General features: G+C 45.4%; 1 protein-coding gene across 1 annotated transcript; it reads right to left on the bottom strand.

Moving 5' to 3' along the window:
• Positions 1-292: 292 nt before the first annotated feature.
• On the bottom strand, positions 293-6212 carry LOC130207876 (uncharacterized). The gene is given in 22 exon segments (XM_056436616.1): positions 293-324; positions 1719-1836; positions 1911-2052; positions 2127-2316; positions 2404-2534; positions 2613-2695; positions 2768-2937; positions 3017-3131; positions 3199-3395; positions 3593-3710; positions 3805-4013; positions 4089-4245; positions 4325-4542; positions 4625-4721; positions 4793-4856; positions 4858-4949; positions 5047-5121; positions 5193-5336; positions 5652-5776; positions 5862-5957; positions 6038-6114; positions 6193-6212. Coding segments are annotated over 22 exon segments (2670 nt in total).
• Between the last annotated feature and the right edge of the window lie 10054 nt (positions 6213-16266).

The following is a 16266-nucleotide window of genomic DNA, read 5'->3' as shown; positions in this document are numbered from 1 at the left end:
GTGTGGTTAAAGTCACCAGTGATAGCCATGAACGCTCCAGGCTGTTGATTCAGCAGTGCAGACACAGTGGAGTGGATGGTGTCCACAGCTTCCTCAGCGTCAGCTGATGGTGGCACGTACACGACAACCACAATGGCGGATGTGAACTCTCTCGGCAAATAGTACGGGCGCATCCCCACGGCCAGCAGTTCAATGTTCGGGCTACAGAAGCGCTCCTTCACGCACACATGGTCCGGATGGCACCACCGTTCATTCACATAAACAGCGATCCCGCCCCCCCTCTTCTTACCGCTCAGTGTAGCCTCTCTGTCAGCCCGAACAGTCCTGAAGCCGGGCACGGACGCGTTGTGATCCGGATAGTCCGCGTGCAGCCACGTCTCAGTAAAACACAAGAGGCTGCTCTCACAGAAGATCCTCAGTCATTACCAGCGCGCCGAGCTCATCCGTCTTATTCGCCAAAGACCTCACGTTCCTCGTTATGATCGACGGTACCGAGGGTTTGTATCTCCTCATTTTAGCCCTCCGCTTGACACCCGATCTGCAGCCGCGAGCCCTTCTGCGTAGCTCCAGCGGGATCACAGGTCTGTCTCCAGGCAGAAGCTGCGGCCTGCACAGCGCGATCAGCTGAGCACGCGAGTAGACGACGGTCCCCGTCATTGTTTTGCTGTGGCTCTCCGATACTCACAAGTGAACAAAAGCCACAGTAAAAGTTTCGAAAAAAGTAGTTATGGTCCAGTGTCCGACTGTAACTAAGACAAACGTGAAAGAAAAGAAAAAGGAGGAAAAGTGCAAAAAAAGACAATAAAATAAAAGCAAAACGCCACTACTCAAACAAGCAGCCATTGGCACGGTGCCATTTTATGAATGCAAGACTTGCAATCAATGTCACGGTACTAATCTGAGTTCAGGCTGCTCGTGTCCCCATCGGTCTACACGTTTTCAGGGGGACCGGTCTCTCCATCGCGCTCAGCCTGACCGCTGATGTGCTCACGCAGACAAACACGGCGCATGCCTCCGCTTTCAAAGTTAAATATGATCGGCTATCGTAACCTGCTGACAGGGCAGAGTCACCAGAGAAGTTCAAAATAAGTTTCTCAATCGGCTCAGGCACCGAAAGGAAGCACCGAAATGTGCGTTGCGTTTCGGTCCGGGTGGCACCGGTTGTGTAGGAACCGGTGCAACCCGGCACCCCCAATGTGGCACCCAACCGTAGTCAGCAATGTTCTGCTGAAGCAGTCTGTTGAGAACGTGCTCTACCGTCCCTGCAGCAGGTAGAGGAGAGGGTGGTCAAGGTTCTCATATGGACAATACTTTCTTCAGTGTCCTCACCACCTGTGCCATCCTTTATACACCCGACCACTGCACATCAGAGAACTTGTGGAGATGGTCTGTCTAAAGTCGTCTTGCTGCTTCTACCACATCTGTATACAACCCATTGTTGATCTGCCTCATGTGCCACAGAAAAAGTTGCTGCCCTGATTGCATGACATGCAATGCAGGGTTCAAACGAACTAGATACAAATTGAGTGAAGAGATGATTGCAGAACTTTTACATTAGTTTATTCAGGAGTTTGACCAGAGGTGAACACAATAGGCCCAGCGGAGATTTTCCTTTGGTTGATGGAGTCCGTACCTCTTTGTACTAGAAGAAAAAAAAGACAAAGTCGATCACAAACTGCATGTAGTTTGTTGACAAATGTTTGCCATATGTCCCGTACCCCGTTTTCTCTCTCGTCTGTAGTTCATCTGGTGTGCAGGTTCAACACACTGGCCTCTGCATGAACCATCTGCTTTGCTATGCGAGTCACAAATCTCTGCATCGCAGTGGACAAAGATCTGTAGACGGACAGAAGGGTTTATTACACAGGGCTACTATGAGATGTGGACAATGCACACTGCTCATACGTTACCTCGTTCTTCAGAACCGCCTCATCTTTAGTAAAGGTGAACATCTTCATAGAGAAGCGTTTGATGTGGGATGGGACTAAAACCCTGGCATCTCTCACAACAGGATGGAAAACTGTCACATAGCTGTCATCAGGATTTGCACAGCTGGGGAGGGATTGACAACATATTTGATTTATCACAAGTTTTGAGACCTTACTTAGCTTTATGCTACTCATTACCTGTCTATAATGATATCCCAGCTAGGCAGAGATGTCCGGTCTTCATCAAGTGTAGCCCAACAGTTCTCCAAGATGAGCTCCAAATTTGGGTCAGTAGCCTCAACCAGCTCTACCTCAAAATAGAGAGGCTGCCTCAGATATTTTACAACTGGATAATCTTCTGCTTGGTAGAAGAGCGTGTACGATGAATCTGGAGGAGAAGAGTCCCATTAGAAAGAGGCATTGTCCTGACTGGGTACCGTCTTGCAAAAACAAGGTTTGATAAAGTAAACTTTACCCTGGGCTAGCCTCATTTGAACCATCAGCTGTCCTGAGCCGGTCTCCGCTGTGGGTTCATAGAGTCTTGGTTTTGAGCCGAAGCCAACAGTCCGAGTCTCGTTGACCACATAGTAGCAGGAAATGGTTTGTCTTGGAGAACGGAAAATACACTGAGGTGGACCTCACTAGAAATTATATTCGATTAAAAGATTGGACGAGTCCCTCTACCTGTACTGAGGACCAACTGGTGATGGTCCTTTGTTGTAAGGCAAGGCAATCTCATTTTCATACAGCATGTAGTGGTCAAAGAACTGAGCACAAAAGGACGGAGGCATTAGCAATTAACAATAGTGTAGGGAGATTTAAGGTGAACCAACACTTACTGTTCTTGTGGTTCCACATGACGCAACATTGAAAGAGAAATATGCAAAGCGATCACCACTGAACGCCGGTTTGCAAGACTGGTCCATTAGGGTCAGCCTACTTGGGACCATATTGGTCACAGAAGCCACCTTCACAGCTGTAGCCGTCATCGTTCCATTGGGGTAGCACTCTGCGGGTAGAGGTAGTAAGGGTGACGAACACGTCCTATAGTCCCATCAGCAGAAACCCTCAACATGTTTAAGTCTTACCGGTTGTTGTTAAGGGAAAGTTGCAGGACAAGAAGAGATCAGCGAGCACCCAGTCGTTACGGGCATGAAGCAGAAAGAAGTCAACGTGGGCTCTTAATGAATCTGAGGTTATCAGCTGGAAGACAAAGAGGGAAGTTATCCAATGCAGAAGCTTCAAGGTGAGAGGTTACAGTGAAACATACCTCGAAGGTTGCATCCTTGGCATTGTATGGAAGACTGACGCTGAAGTGTGTGCCGTTTTCTTGGAACTGGTAGTGAGCCATCTCAGGTGTCAGCTGTTGATGTCCAACCATTGCCTTGAAATTGTTGCCTTGACTCCCGTATTTCACACTGATGTAAAACTGGTTCTGGTCACAGGTGCCAGTGATGGTTGGTAGCTCTAAAAGCATCGACAAGGTTGACCATTGGACTATCTTTAGCTTAAACTCTACGAGGTTGTGTAATGTCAAATTTAATATGAGACACCCAAGGTTTTGGTCAATTGGCATCCCTATCACATCTTTCAGTTGTTAAATTTCTCCCCATGCGACACAATTGTGAGCTAGATAAAGTAAACAGTGAAAAGTTCAATCTCACCAACATCTTGCAGAGACGCCTGCAACTCGACTGGGACCGCAAATGGAGTTTCTTCAGGAAGGATGATAAACCCAAAGATCAGAGAGAGGAAGTAGGTTGTAACCAAGGGTTCAGGATTCTGCAGACGTAAACAACTCAGTTAAGTCACTGAAACCAACAGAGAGCAAATAAGCGGGCACCAATTGCCATTTAGCATCTATAATTTCACTTGCATCTTTCAGGACAATATCTGCATCAAAGGGCACTAAAACAGAGATGCTCTTGGTTCCATTGGAGAGCCGATGCTCCTGGATGGTAAAACCTCTGGCATTGCTCTCTTCAACAGTGAGCACGCTGGTGAAGAAGGTGATGTTCCTCAGCACCACATCATGAAGAAGGGGCCCCAAGACAACGCTGAAAAGGCGAGTCTCTGGGACAGTATCTGAGGAACAGGAAAAAGGCTATAAACCTTCCTTTATGAGCCTGAAGTTCTGTCATTTAACAAATAATGACTTACTTTCTTGGACGTGGGGAGCTTGAAGAATAAGAGGGGTGGTAATGGGGAACAACACCTTGTATCTGGTATCATCTCGGGTGCCAGTGGTCCTCCACAGTACCTCGAGCATGGGCTCCACAATGTAGGTGACGTGGTACTGGTAATCTGGGGCATGGCTCTGCAATTATTCATGACATTTTAATAAAATATGCAAAGAAAAGTAACCCTTTCATTTCTAAGCTAGAGTACTTCACAACCTTGTAGTGACCATCAGGCGAGCCGACTGGGATCTCAATGATGATGTGGAAATCTGTGGCGGACAGCGTGTACCCTCGTGCAGCCATCTGAGATCCATCAAGCCTCCTTCCGTTAATGCCCATGTGCATTTCTCGGATTTCAAAGCTGCCATCTACCAGTGGTGTCATACGGCGAGGTACGTGCCAAGAGATTACGTTGTTGGTGAAGAGGACGCCACCTGTTAATGATAACCCAACTGTTGACTCATCCATATGACAGACTTGAGAAAACCATGTCCACACAGATTGCTCGAGACTTGCCTGTGGGACAAGCAGCTGTCAAGTCCACCACACTCAGACCATGTGGTGCCTTGTAGTAGGCGCTCACCCTGAAAACTTCCATGGAGACTCCATCCACCTAAGAGATGTTGGTTTATTGTTCTGCTTCCAAAGCCAAGTTTTATGCAAACCACTTTGTGTGTTGCTTACCTCTTCTGAAGTGGTCTCTGCTGTATTGTAGGGGGATCGCATAACCAGACGGGTTGAGGTCACCATAACCGGCTTGTTCAGCCTCCCTCAGAACCATTGATACTGGTTCTGGTGTGTAAAATGTCAACTTCCAGATGCCATGTGATTCCCCAGAGGCCTATAGGTAAGGGGAGAATTAATCATTTCCTCTGTTGAATGAGAAAAGAGTCCAGGTTGAAAAGCAAGCCCACTGTAACAGGAATGTAAACACATACATCAGGAATGACGTCGATCTCTTTAACATCTCGAGTCTGCCCCTTAGCTTCAGGAGTAGCAATGAGCTGGGACACCTAAAAGAAATGGTGGCTTAATAGATTCTTAGAAACAAGTTGGTAGAGATTTTCAATATTAAGTGACCTACTTCCATGTAGTTCCTGTCACAGAGAATCTCTCTAGAGGCCCAGCTAGTGTAGCTGCAAGTCTGGCTCACATCATGGGTAACCACGTCTGATCCACTGGGGCCGTACATGCGGAGCCTTAAGCCAACATTAAAGGTTTGATCGTCCTACACATGAAACAAGAATTTGGCTTTAGGAGAGTCAAGAGCTCAACATCCTGCAATTTTTTAAACAAAAATGACTCCAATTGGTGTTCTCCAATTGGGGTTAACGTGTTTATTATTTTTATAGTGGCTAAAATATATAAGGTCAAACATTGGCCGTTTTAGATGGCCGCTGTATAAAACGCATACAATACTGATAAGCTAAATATGCTCGTAAAAAGTTCAATTCTTAAGTCATTAATGCAACAAATGTGCAAACATCTTTCTCACAGGCAACTCGTAACTAAATGTCCTCAAATAAAGTAAACTCAAACACACCTTATTGTCCACGTAGCAGCCCAGCAGAGACGAGTAGATTCTGATGTTACCCCACGGGTCGGACTCCATGCTGTAGCCACACTGAGCAGCCAAGTTGGGTGTTATCACAATGTGCTGGGTGCCATCTGGGGGGGAAATAAAGACGAGCATGACAGGACACCTCTTTCCTAGTGTTAACCAACCATGCTTATGAGCAGACTGCATACTTACTGATGGCCTCCACCTCAAGCGCATTCCCCACTGCTAGGGCCTTGTCCAATGACAGCCTCATTAGATTACCCACGCAGTCTGAATGCAAGCCACTGCCTGTGAAAAGAAAAGGCTTGTGAGGAGCAGTACAATTTCTGGAACAATGGTAAAGTCATTTAGTTGAAAGTCAGGCTTACTTGACTGTGAATTGACCTTCATATTTGGCCTTGCTTGAGCCAAGAGGATTACTGCAGCCATCAAGTTCCATAACAGCCTTAAAGTAAAACACACCATTTAGAGACATTAAGTGGGCAGCTAGCAGTCATTAAACAAAGAAAGTAAAGTAACTCACATGTTCCCAAGTCTCCACATCTTGCAGTCTGAGAGCAGCCAAACAAAAGAACTAGAGGAATCCAATCACTAGCAGCACTTGGCACTGAACACCCAGCACACCTGATAACAGACCAACTCTGAAGAGAAGTGACTGACTGCTTGCTGATACATCACCAGCTGTTTTATACATCAGTTAATTACAATACACATGTGAGAGTAGATGAGAGGGGTCAATAAATGACTAAAGGAGAATAATGGCCACATCTGGACCCTTCCTTATCTATCTGCCCGGTGAGGTAAGGACTGTGATTGCTCTTTCTAACCTATGAGTATACTGAGCTTCTTTGTCGGTGACCACTTCTAAGATATACGTGATGCGGGGGGTTGTGCATAAAACTTCCTTAGAGAATGTCACCGTTATCTTCTTTAGATCAGTCAGGGGCTAGGGCAATAATTTAACCCTCATCCAGTCTACTCCATCTTTACACATAAGCTTTGTGCAAACAATACTAGGCTATAACATATATTCTTTACACCATCCTTTATACACCCGACCACTGCACATCAGAGAACTTGTGGAGATGGTCCGTCTAAAGTCTTCGTCTTGCTGCTTCTACCACATCTGTATACAACCATTGTTGATCTGCCTCATGTGCCACAGTAAAAGTTGCTGCCCTGAATGCTTGACATGCAACGCAGGGTTCAAACAAAATAGATACAAATTGAGTGAAGAGATGATTGAAGAACTTCAAATTAGTTTATTCAGGAGTTTGACCAGAGGTTAACACAATAGGCCCAGAGGAGATTTGCCTTTGGTTGATGGAGTCCGTTCCTCTTTGTACACATGTTCCCAAGTCTCCACATCTTGCAGTCTGAGAGCAGCCAAACAAAAGAACTAGAGGAATCCAATCACTAGCAGCACTTGGCACTGAACACCCAGCACACCTGATAACAGACCAACTCTGAAGAGAAGTGACTGACTGCTTGCTGATACATCACCAGCTGTTTTATACATCAGTTAATTACAATACACATGTGAGACATCACCAGCTGTTTCAAAAAGGACCTGTAACAGGTGATCTTCCATCCTGTGGGTGGACTCCAGTCTCTATTGGGAGAGGACAGCAAAGGGAGTGAAGTTTGAAGGGAAGTCAACAAATGAAGAGAAGTTTGGGAGAAAACTGTTCTGATAAAGGAAATAGAGTGGTTTACCGGAAGGTGATGAGGGGGAATTTTAAATAAACCCTTAAATTCAGAAAGGAAGATGAGCATGTCGGTCTTAGCTTGATAGCCCTGACTAGGGAAGTGACAAAAAAGATCGGAGACGTGGAAATGGCAAAAGTCCTGAGGGATGAAAACTTGTTTACACTATATTAATACGGAAGAACCGAAAAACAAAGCAATGCTAATAGAAAGTATATGTAAGAACATTTTAAGTGGGAAAAGAGTGTTTGGTGAGAATTGAGTTACACGGTGTGTGATAACAGGTATTGCAGTCGATGAAGATCTCTAAAAAATCCAACAGAGTTTGAGTTGGGGAGAAGTGAGATGAAGAGATTGATAAGAACAGTTCACGGTGAAGGGGTTGAGCTAACATTACGTTAGATAGCGGTTAGCTACATTTAAGGTATGGTTTTCTGCAGTTCAAAGGTCGCTATGTCTATCTACGTCTGGCATCCTTGTAACTCATATCTGGGAGTGAGATGTGTGTGCGCTTTAAGTCATCTTTGCCTAATATAAAACAATTCAATTCAATTCAGTTTATTTGTATAGCCCAATTATACAAATTACAAATTTGTCTCGGAGTGCTTTACAATCTGTACACATAGACATCCCTGCCCCAAAACCTCACATCGGACCAGGAAAAACTCCCAAATAACCCTTCAGGGGGAAAAAAGGGAAGAAACCTTCAGGAGAGCAACAGAGGAGGATCCCTCTCCAGGATGGACAGGTGCAATAGATGTAATGTGTACAGAAGGACAGATTTAGAGTTAAAATACATTCAATGAATATGACAGAGTGTATGAATAGTTCATAGTAGGCATATTCCACGATGGAGACCTCCACGATCCATCAGGCAGATGGAGTTAGAGAGGAGGAGTGGGCGGAGTCTCAGCAGGGCCATGACATAGTTGGTAGTGGACATTCCATGACTCAGACCTCGATGATCCATCAGGCAGATAGGATCTATGTCGTCTCATAGGGTCCGATGACCCCATGAGACGTGAAGTCAAAAGGACTCCGGGGAGAAAGCAGAGTTAGTAATATGTGATGGAGAGATGAAAATTCATCCTTAAGGAGAAAAAAAAGAGGAGATAGGTACTCAGTGCATCCTAAAACATCCCCCGGCAGCTATAAGCCTATAGCAGCATCAAAGGGCTGGACCAGGTGAACCTGATTCAGCCCTAACTATAAGCTCTGTCAAAGAGGAAGGTCTTAAGTCTACTCTTAAATGAGGTGACTGTGTCTGCCTCCCGGACTGAAGGTGGTTCCATAAAAGAGGAGCTTGATAACTGAAGGCTCTGGCTCCCATCCTACTGACCGCTGATGTGCACACGCAGACAAACACAGCGCATGCCTCCGCTTTCAAAATTAAATATGATAGGCTATCGAAACCTGCTGACAGGGCAGAGTCACCAGAGAAGTTCAAAATAAGTTTCTCAATTTCAATCGGCTCAGGCACCGAAATGTGCGTTGCGTTTCGGTCCAGGTGGCACCGGTTGTGTAGGAACCGGTGCCACCCGCAACCCCCAATGTGACACCCAACCCAAGTCAGGAATGTTCTGCTGAAGCAGTCTGTTGAGAACGTGCTCTACCGTCCCTGCAGCAGGTAGAGGAGAGGGTGGTCAAGGTTCTCATATGGATAATACTTTCTTCTGTGTCCTCACCACCTGTGCCTTTGTTAGAGTTGGACAGCACTCACTGGAAGATACAGCGGTAGACTTTTACTTTAAATCTATAAAGCGTTTATTCAAAATCAGGATACAAATAGACAATCATGCGCATGGACCCAAATCCAGAGCTGTGACCAATGGCCCCAGCGCTGGAGAAAGGATGCCTGAGCAGAGCGCGCGGCCATTGAAATAGCCAAAAGGAACAGTTCTGATTGGTCAGGCGAAAGAGGTGGTGTCTTCTCATTGGTTCTTGTTCCTCTGCTTCCGCCGTTGTCACTCCTTCATTGGTTCTTGTGGCCAGCCAATGAATTCATATGTTTGTAGAGAAGTGTGACACAGGAAGAAGTAATTAATTTATTTTCCAGAGAGTTGATTTACTTGGTCCCTCTCTTTCAGGGCCTTATCTGTGCAAGAATGGGGCCTGGATCTTCTCAGGTCGTTCAAACAAAGGGCCTCTTCACATGTGAGAGTAGATGAGAGGGGTCAATAAATGACTAAAGGAGAATAATGGCCACATCTGGACCCTTCCTTATCTATCTGCCCGGTGAGGTAAGGACTGTGATTGCTCTTTCTAACCTATGAGTATACTGAGCTTCTTTGTCGGTGACCACTTCTAAGATATACGTGATGCGGGGGGTTGTGCATAAAACTTCCTTAGAGAATGTCCGTCAGAGGAGATTTGCCTTTGGTTGATGGAGTCCGTTCCTCTTTGTACTAGAAAAAAAAGAAGACAGAGTCGATCACCAACTGCATGTAGTTTGTTGACAAATGTTACCCAAATGTCCCGTACCCCGTTTTCTCTCTCGTCTGTAGTTCATCTGGTGTGCAGGTTCAACACACTGGCCTCTGCATGAACCATCTGCTTGCCTATGCGAGTCACAAATCTCTGCATCGCAGTGGACAAAGATCTGAAGACGGACAGAAGGGTTTATTACACAGGGCTACTATGAGATGTGGACAATGCACACTGCTCATACGTTACCTCGTTCTTCAGAACCGCCTCATCTTTAGTAAAGGTGAACATCTTCATAGAGAAGCGTTTGATGTGGGATCGGACTAAAACCCTGGCATCTCTCACAACAGGATGGAAAACTGTCACATAGCTGTCATCAGGATTCGCACAGCTGGGGAGGGATTGACAACATATTTGATTTATCACAAGTTTTGAGACTGTGTGATAAATTAATCGCAATTTCAAAATGTGCGATTAATTAGTTAAATTTTTTTAATCGATTGACAGCCCTAAACTTTATATATATATATTCTAATCAATGTATTTATTCCCAGGTGTTTTGCAATTTCCTTTTATTTTCTTCGTGCCTACACTATATATTATCATTCCATGTTCATACCAATGGAGGCTGCGTTGGAAATCGTTATCTAACTTTTGTCAGCATTTTGAGTGGAAATTTCATTTGCATTTGTACTACTTTTTAAGACTCTAGGAACTACAAGTAGTCCCGCATTTAGTGAGCGCAGCTCTCTAGTGGGGCAATATGGTACTACAAGCTCCTTAAGATATGATGGTGCATCACCAATCAAAGCTTTGTAGGTTAAGAGAAGAATTTTAAAAGTGATTCTTGATTTTACGGGGAGCCAGTGCAGAGCAGCTAGTGCAGGAGTGATGTGATCTCTCTTCTTAGTTTTAGTGAGAATACGAGCTGCAACATTCTGGATCAACTGGAGGGACCTAAGAGACTTATTAGAGCAGCCTGATAATAAGGAGTTGCAGTAATCTAGTCTAGAAGTAACAAACACGTGAACCAGCTTTTCGGCATTTTTTGAGACCAGATGTGCCTGATTTTAAAAATATTACTGAGATGAAAGAATGCAGTCCTTGAGATTTGCTTTACGTGGGAGTTAAAGGACAAGTCCCGATCAAAGATAAATGTACATATAACACACTTTCCTCTATAAGATTCAAGATGGCGTCACACGGATAGCAGCCCCTCTCTGTCCTGACCATTTGGTGTTTTGTTCTGTTTCTAAATGTTTGTGCAAAAGTTCGTCCAAAAATTGTTCGTCTTCGCCTCGTCTGTCTACGTCGGAACCCAAATATAGTCGCCAGGTTCTGTTAACCATCGGACCAAACCACGGCACCTGACGCTGAACAAGCGGAAACACTCATGGAGCACGGATTACTCGGGCCGCCCACGACCACACCGACCACACTGGACTCCGACCGCCACTCCCTCCCAGAAAGGAGGCTACCAGAAGCGTTGTGAGAGGAAGCAGTAGAGGGTAAATGCTGAGGAACCCGAGCTAGGCTAGCGGGTTAGCCAACTCGGCCCAGCCATACCATCCATTATCATGGCTTTGGGTCACATCTCACACAAATGTACCACATTAGACTGCTGCAGACGGAGTAGCGAGACGTGGAGGAAATTGGCTGTGCTTATCTTCACGGAAACATGGCTAAACGACAATATCCCCGACTTGCTGTGAGACTGGAGGGAGCTAATATGCTACTGAGCGACAGAGTTTCGCTGATGGAGGGAAAAACTCACAAGTGGGCGGGGTATGGGGAAGCGATCCGACGCATGGTGCCGACGCTGCTGCAGTATGTAGACACCGCTCACCACTACGGAGTTTATGATCATAAGGTGTCATTCCTTTTATCTGCCGAAAATTCCACGGGTGATTCTGCTAGTCGCTGTTTACATCCCCCGACCTCCAACAACAGTGATAGAAACAGTGCACTGGGTGAACTGTAATCAGGCCATCATTTAACAACAGACGGCCTACCCGGGACGGCTTCACCATCGTTGCTGGAGATCAACCATGCAAACCTTTAAGACTGTCCTTCCCAACTACACCAGCATGTTGATTTCCCTACAAGAGGAGACAACATTTTGGATCTGGTCTAGACAACCCACAAAAGGAGCGCATAAGGCCTCCCCTCCCCCATATAGGTCCTCTGACCACATCACCACACAGCACACGCCAGCATACAGACCCAGAGTGAAAGCCCAGGACCTCTGTCTCCTGAAGTAGGTGGCAGGGAATAGAGGGGCCTGCACTTCAAGACTGCTTTGACTCAACAGACTGGGGAACAAGCGAAATATACAGCCACATAAATTCCACTACACTGACATTGGGGAGCACATGACACTGTTACTTTACATTAGCAAGTACTGATGATGGACCGTATGTAAAGACACTCATCAACATCAAGGCAACTAGAAGCCGTATACAGGGAAGTCCACTGCTGAGGACTAGAAATAGGGCTCTGGGAGCTGGGGACTTAAACGGACTTGAAAACAGCGAGAGCTAACCTGTCCCACGGCATCAGGAAAAGCAAAAATTCCAAGCACAAAAAGATAACTCCGGCACTTTAAAGACAGTAGAGACATACGCAGAGCCTGTAAGTAAGTATCCAGACCATCACAGACTATAAACCACGCCACAGAACTGCGACAGCAACATCTCTCTGCTAAACAACCCTCAACAGCCTTTGCCCGGTTTGAAGTATTTGAACAGCACCTCGTCCACACAAGACCCGCCTCTTCCCATGATCAGGTTCTGTGCCTGTCTGCCGGCCAGCGTGAAGAGGGACTCTCTCCTGTCCATCAACACCCACAAGGCAACAGGTCCAGACAACATCCTGGTCAAAAAGGAAGGATCAAGTGAGGAGGAGCCATGACGCTTTCACGGAGTTCTACACTTTCTGAGACAAGTTGTTGTCTCCACCAAGGCTTCAAGGTAACCACCATCATACCCAGCCAAAGAACGACTGGCCCTGCTTCAACGACTATCGCCCAGTGGCACTGACCCCATAATCACAGGGAAGTATTGGAACGCACTAGTCATGTCGCATATCAAATCCACTCTCCCCACTCTGACCCTTTTCTCCAGTTTGGTATACTGGCCAACGTCCACGGAGGATGCAATCTGCCTGCCTCTACCAGCCTCACCCACCTGGACAAAGACTCATGTAAGAATGCTATCTATAGACTTTAGCTCAGCATTCAACACAATCATCCCACAACAACTAATCTGCAAACTTGACCAGCCAGGGGCTCAACACTGCTGTGTAACTGGCCTGGACTCCTGGAGGAGAAATACAAGCAGTACGTGTTGGCAACAACACCCCGAGCAGCATCACACTCCAGCACAGGGGCCCCCAGGCTGTGTGCCCAGTCCCCTGCTCTTCACCTTGCTGACTCACGACTGCAAACCAGCTACAGCACCAAATCACATGGGTCAAGTCAGGTGACGACATATTGATAGGTCTCATCACCAAGGGATGACGAGACCTCTACAGTGGAGGGAGGTCAACCTTCTGACCACTGCAGTGCTGGGAGCCAACAACCCTCCCGCTCAACAACAGCAAGACCAAAGAGATCGTTGTTGACTGGGAAAGGCCACACCCATCACCCACCACTGACCATCAACGGTGACATTGAGCAGGTCAGCAGCACCAAATTCCTGGGGTGAACCAGTGAGACCTCGTGACAGCCAACACTACATCGCTAAGTAAAGAAAGACAGAGGCGCCTATCTCGAAAACTGGAGGAAAGCAGTGAGCCCCATCCATCATGTGCACCTCTACTGGCTGCACCATCGCAGAGCATCCTGATTAACCGCATCACTGTGTGTTGAAGCTGCACAGACTACAGCAGGAATGCCCTGGCAGCGCATAGTGAAGGTAGCTGGAAGGACTGCGGGTGCCTCACCCTCCCATCCCTGCAGGGGATATATACAATTACCACCCGCAGCGACCTTGATCAGGAGTGACCCCACCCCTCACACGGTCTCTTCAGCCTCCTGGCCCTCTGGGAGGAGGATACTGAGCCTGGGCTCATACCCCACTTAGGAGTCCAACAGCTTCATCCACCAGGGCTGTCAGGAAGCTGAACCTCCCCATCCTCCCACTCCGCCCCTCTCTCAGACTCATGTCTGAATGCTGCTAGCACAATTTATGTTGTCTATATGTTTATATGTTTCTTTACTATTTTGCACTTTATGTTGTCTATGCACTTTATGTTGTCTATATGTTCATGCTTTTACTATTTTGCACTCTATGTTGTCTATATGTTGCACAATTCACTTTGTTGGACAGAAGAGAAACGTAATTTTGATCTTCTGTATGTTTGCACATATGGAAAATTGACAACAAACTGATTCTTGACTTTGACTTTGATGTTGTGGGCAGCACACAATACAATACAATACATTTTATCTTGCACAGGTAGGACAGACTCACTGCTCACTCAACAGGGAAGAATGGGTAATAAATGGGTTTTCCTAAGAAGAGTGCATTAGCTCAGAACAGAGAGAGAGACATTTTACTATAAGCTATCAGAAAGAGCAACATGATGCGCACACACGCACACAGACACACACAAAACACGCACACACACACGCAAACACAGTCACACACACACTCACACACACACACACACACTCACTCAGTTCAACCAAACCACAAACAACAATATAATATTTTTCTTACATAGCTTTTATTTACTTATGCATGTTGTTTAGTGGGACTTCCTGCATTCTTTGCCTTGAACAATCCTCTCAATATGGTTTGATTCCTGAAGTTGTTACAGGAAAGCATTTCTTTCACATGGGCTATTGTATTAGAACATAGGTTTTATGTTTTGATTTCACGTGTTTCAGGAAACACAGACTCGCATACATGCGTACGATCTTCAGTGAACACTAACGCCCCGCCAACCCCTTCCTCAGAGAACGGCCCGGCCTGACATCTCGCTGTGGTAGGCTTGCGTTTGCCACTCCACGGGTCATGGTAGTTTATTTTCATCTCGGCCACATAAACAATGCTCTGACGGAAATACCCTCTTGAACCTAAGCTAAAGCCGTAACACCCAGGGTTTTTCCTGTGTCAAAATGGGTCTTTGGTGCTCCCAATTTTTTTTAATAGAAATTATAAAATTGCACCAGTTATAACGAAAGCAATATATAACCTTATTAGGGGGCTGTCAGCTGTTAACGCCGCTAATCTATGCGCGACACTTACGCCGCTAAGACGCACTAAAATATTTTAACGAATCTCTTTTTTTTTTTTTAAACTGCTGCAGCTACGGGTTTGACACTTTCCGCTTTTTAAAAACAATTATTTCTCCGCCGAAATATGGAGCAGAAATCAAGTTTAACTTGCAGAGTGAATCGTTGGGTTTCCTCCTGCCTCCTTCCTCCCGCCTCCCCTCTGATACACAGAGGAATCGAGGGGCGACGGTCGGGTGACACGGCGCGAAAGTAAATCCCGCCACACGAAAACCTTCACCGTGATTGGTCAATCCGCTTGTCTGTCAACATCGGGGTAAAACAACAAACTAATGAACACCTGTGTAACTGACAGAAAGGACTCCCACTCACAGGTAAAAGCTTCATTTAGCAGCCTGTCAGTCAGAGAACCAGAGAACACCGCATTTATGCGACAATGAGCCTATTTCAGAGCTGAGATTGTTCTGGAATGTCGATAAGGCAAATAAAATAAGATGCAAAAAAGACTTTAAACGTGAATCAATTTATTTTGTAAAATGTCGTAGCCGCCCCCCAGCCTAGAGGGTGAACAGGATATATCAGAATGTCAGTCAGTTACCAAGGCCACTGGTTCTATGTTCAATGTTAAAGATGATACAGGACCAATGGGGTCTCTTTAATATATTTTTTAATTATTTTTAACTGATGCTCACTAGCGTTAAATTATCATCCAATTTATATTAAATAATTATTAGTACTATATGGTGAGCTTTGAAAACACAAAATGAAGTTTTGTCTTTAAAAAGAAGGAAAATATTCTTGTTATTAATTAATCGCGATTATCGGCGTATTAATTAATCGCACTTCAAATGCATGACACCACAACTTTTAATCGATTGACAGCCCTAAACTTTATATATATATATATATTCTAATCAATGTATTTATTCCCAGGTGTTTTGCACTCTTTTATTTTCTTCTGGTATTTGAAATTATATATTATCATTCCATGTTCATACTAATGGAGGTCATGCTTTGGAAATCAAGTATTCAACTTTGTCAGCATTTTGAGAGTTGAAATTCTACTTCTCCTACTTGTACAGGTGTAGTGATCAGCATGGCTGCCCATTCATTCTCACAAGACTCTACAAAGTCATGTATTGATTCGAAGAAGACACGCTTTTATCAACTCAACATTATTGATCAAAACAGAACGAGGTTCAAGTTGTAGCTAGGGATGAGGAAATT

The sequence above is a fragment of the Pseudoliparis swirei genome, chromosome 18, assembly GCF_029220125.1.
Source record: "Pseudoliparis swirei isolate HS2019 ecotype Mariana Trench chromosome 18, NWPU_hadal_v1, whole genome shotgun sequence".
Lineage (NCBI taxonomy): Eukaryota > Metazoa > Chordata > Actinopteri > Perciformes > Liparidae > Pseudoliparis > Pseudoliparis swirei.
This window is presented reverse-complemented; position numbering and strand designations above follow the sequence as displayed.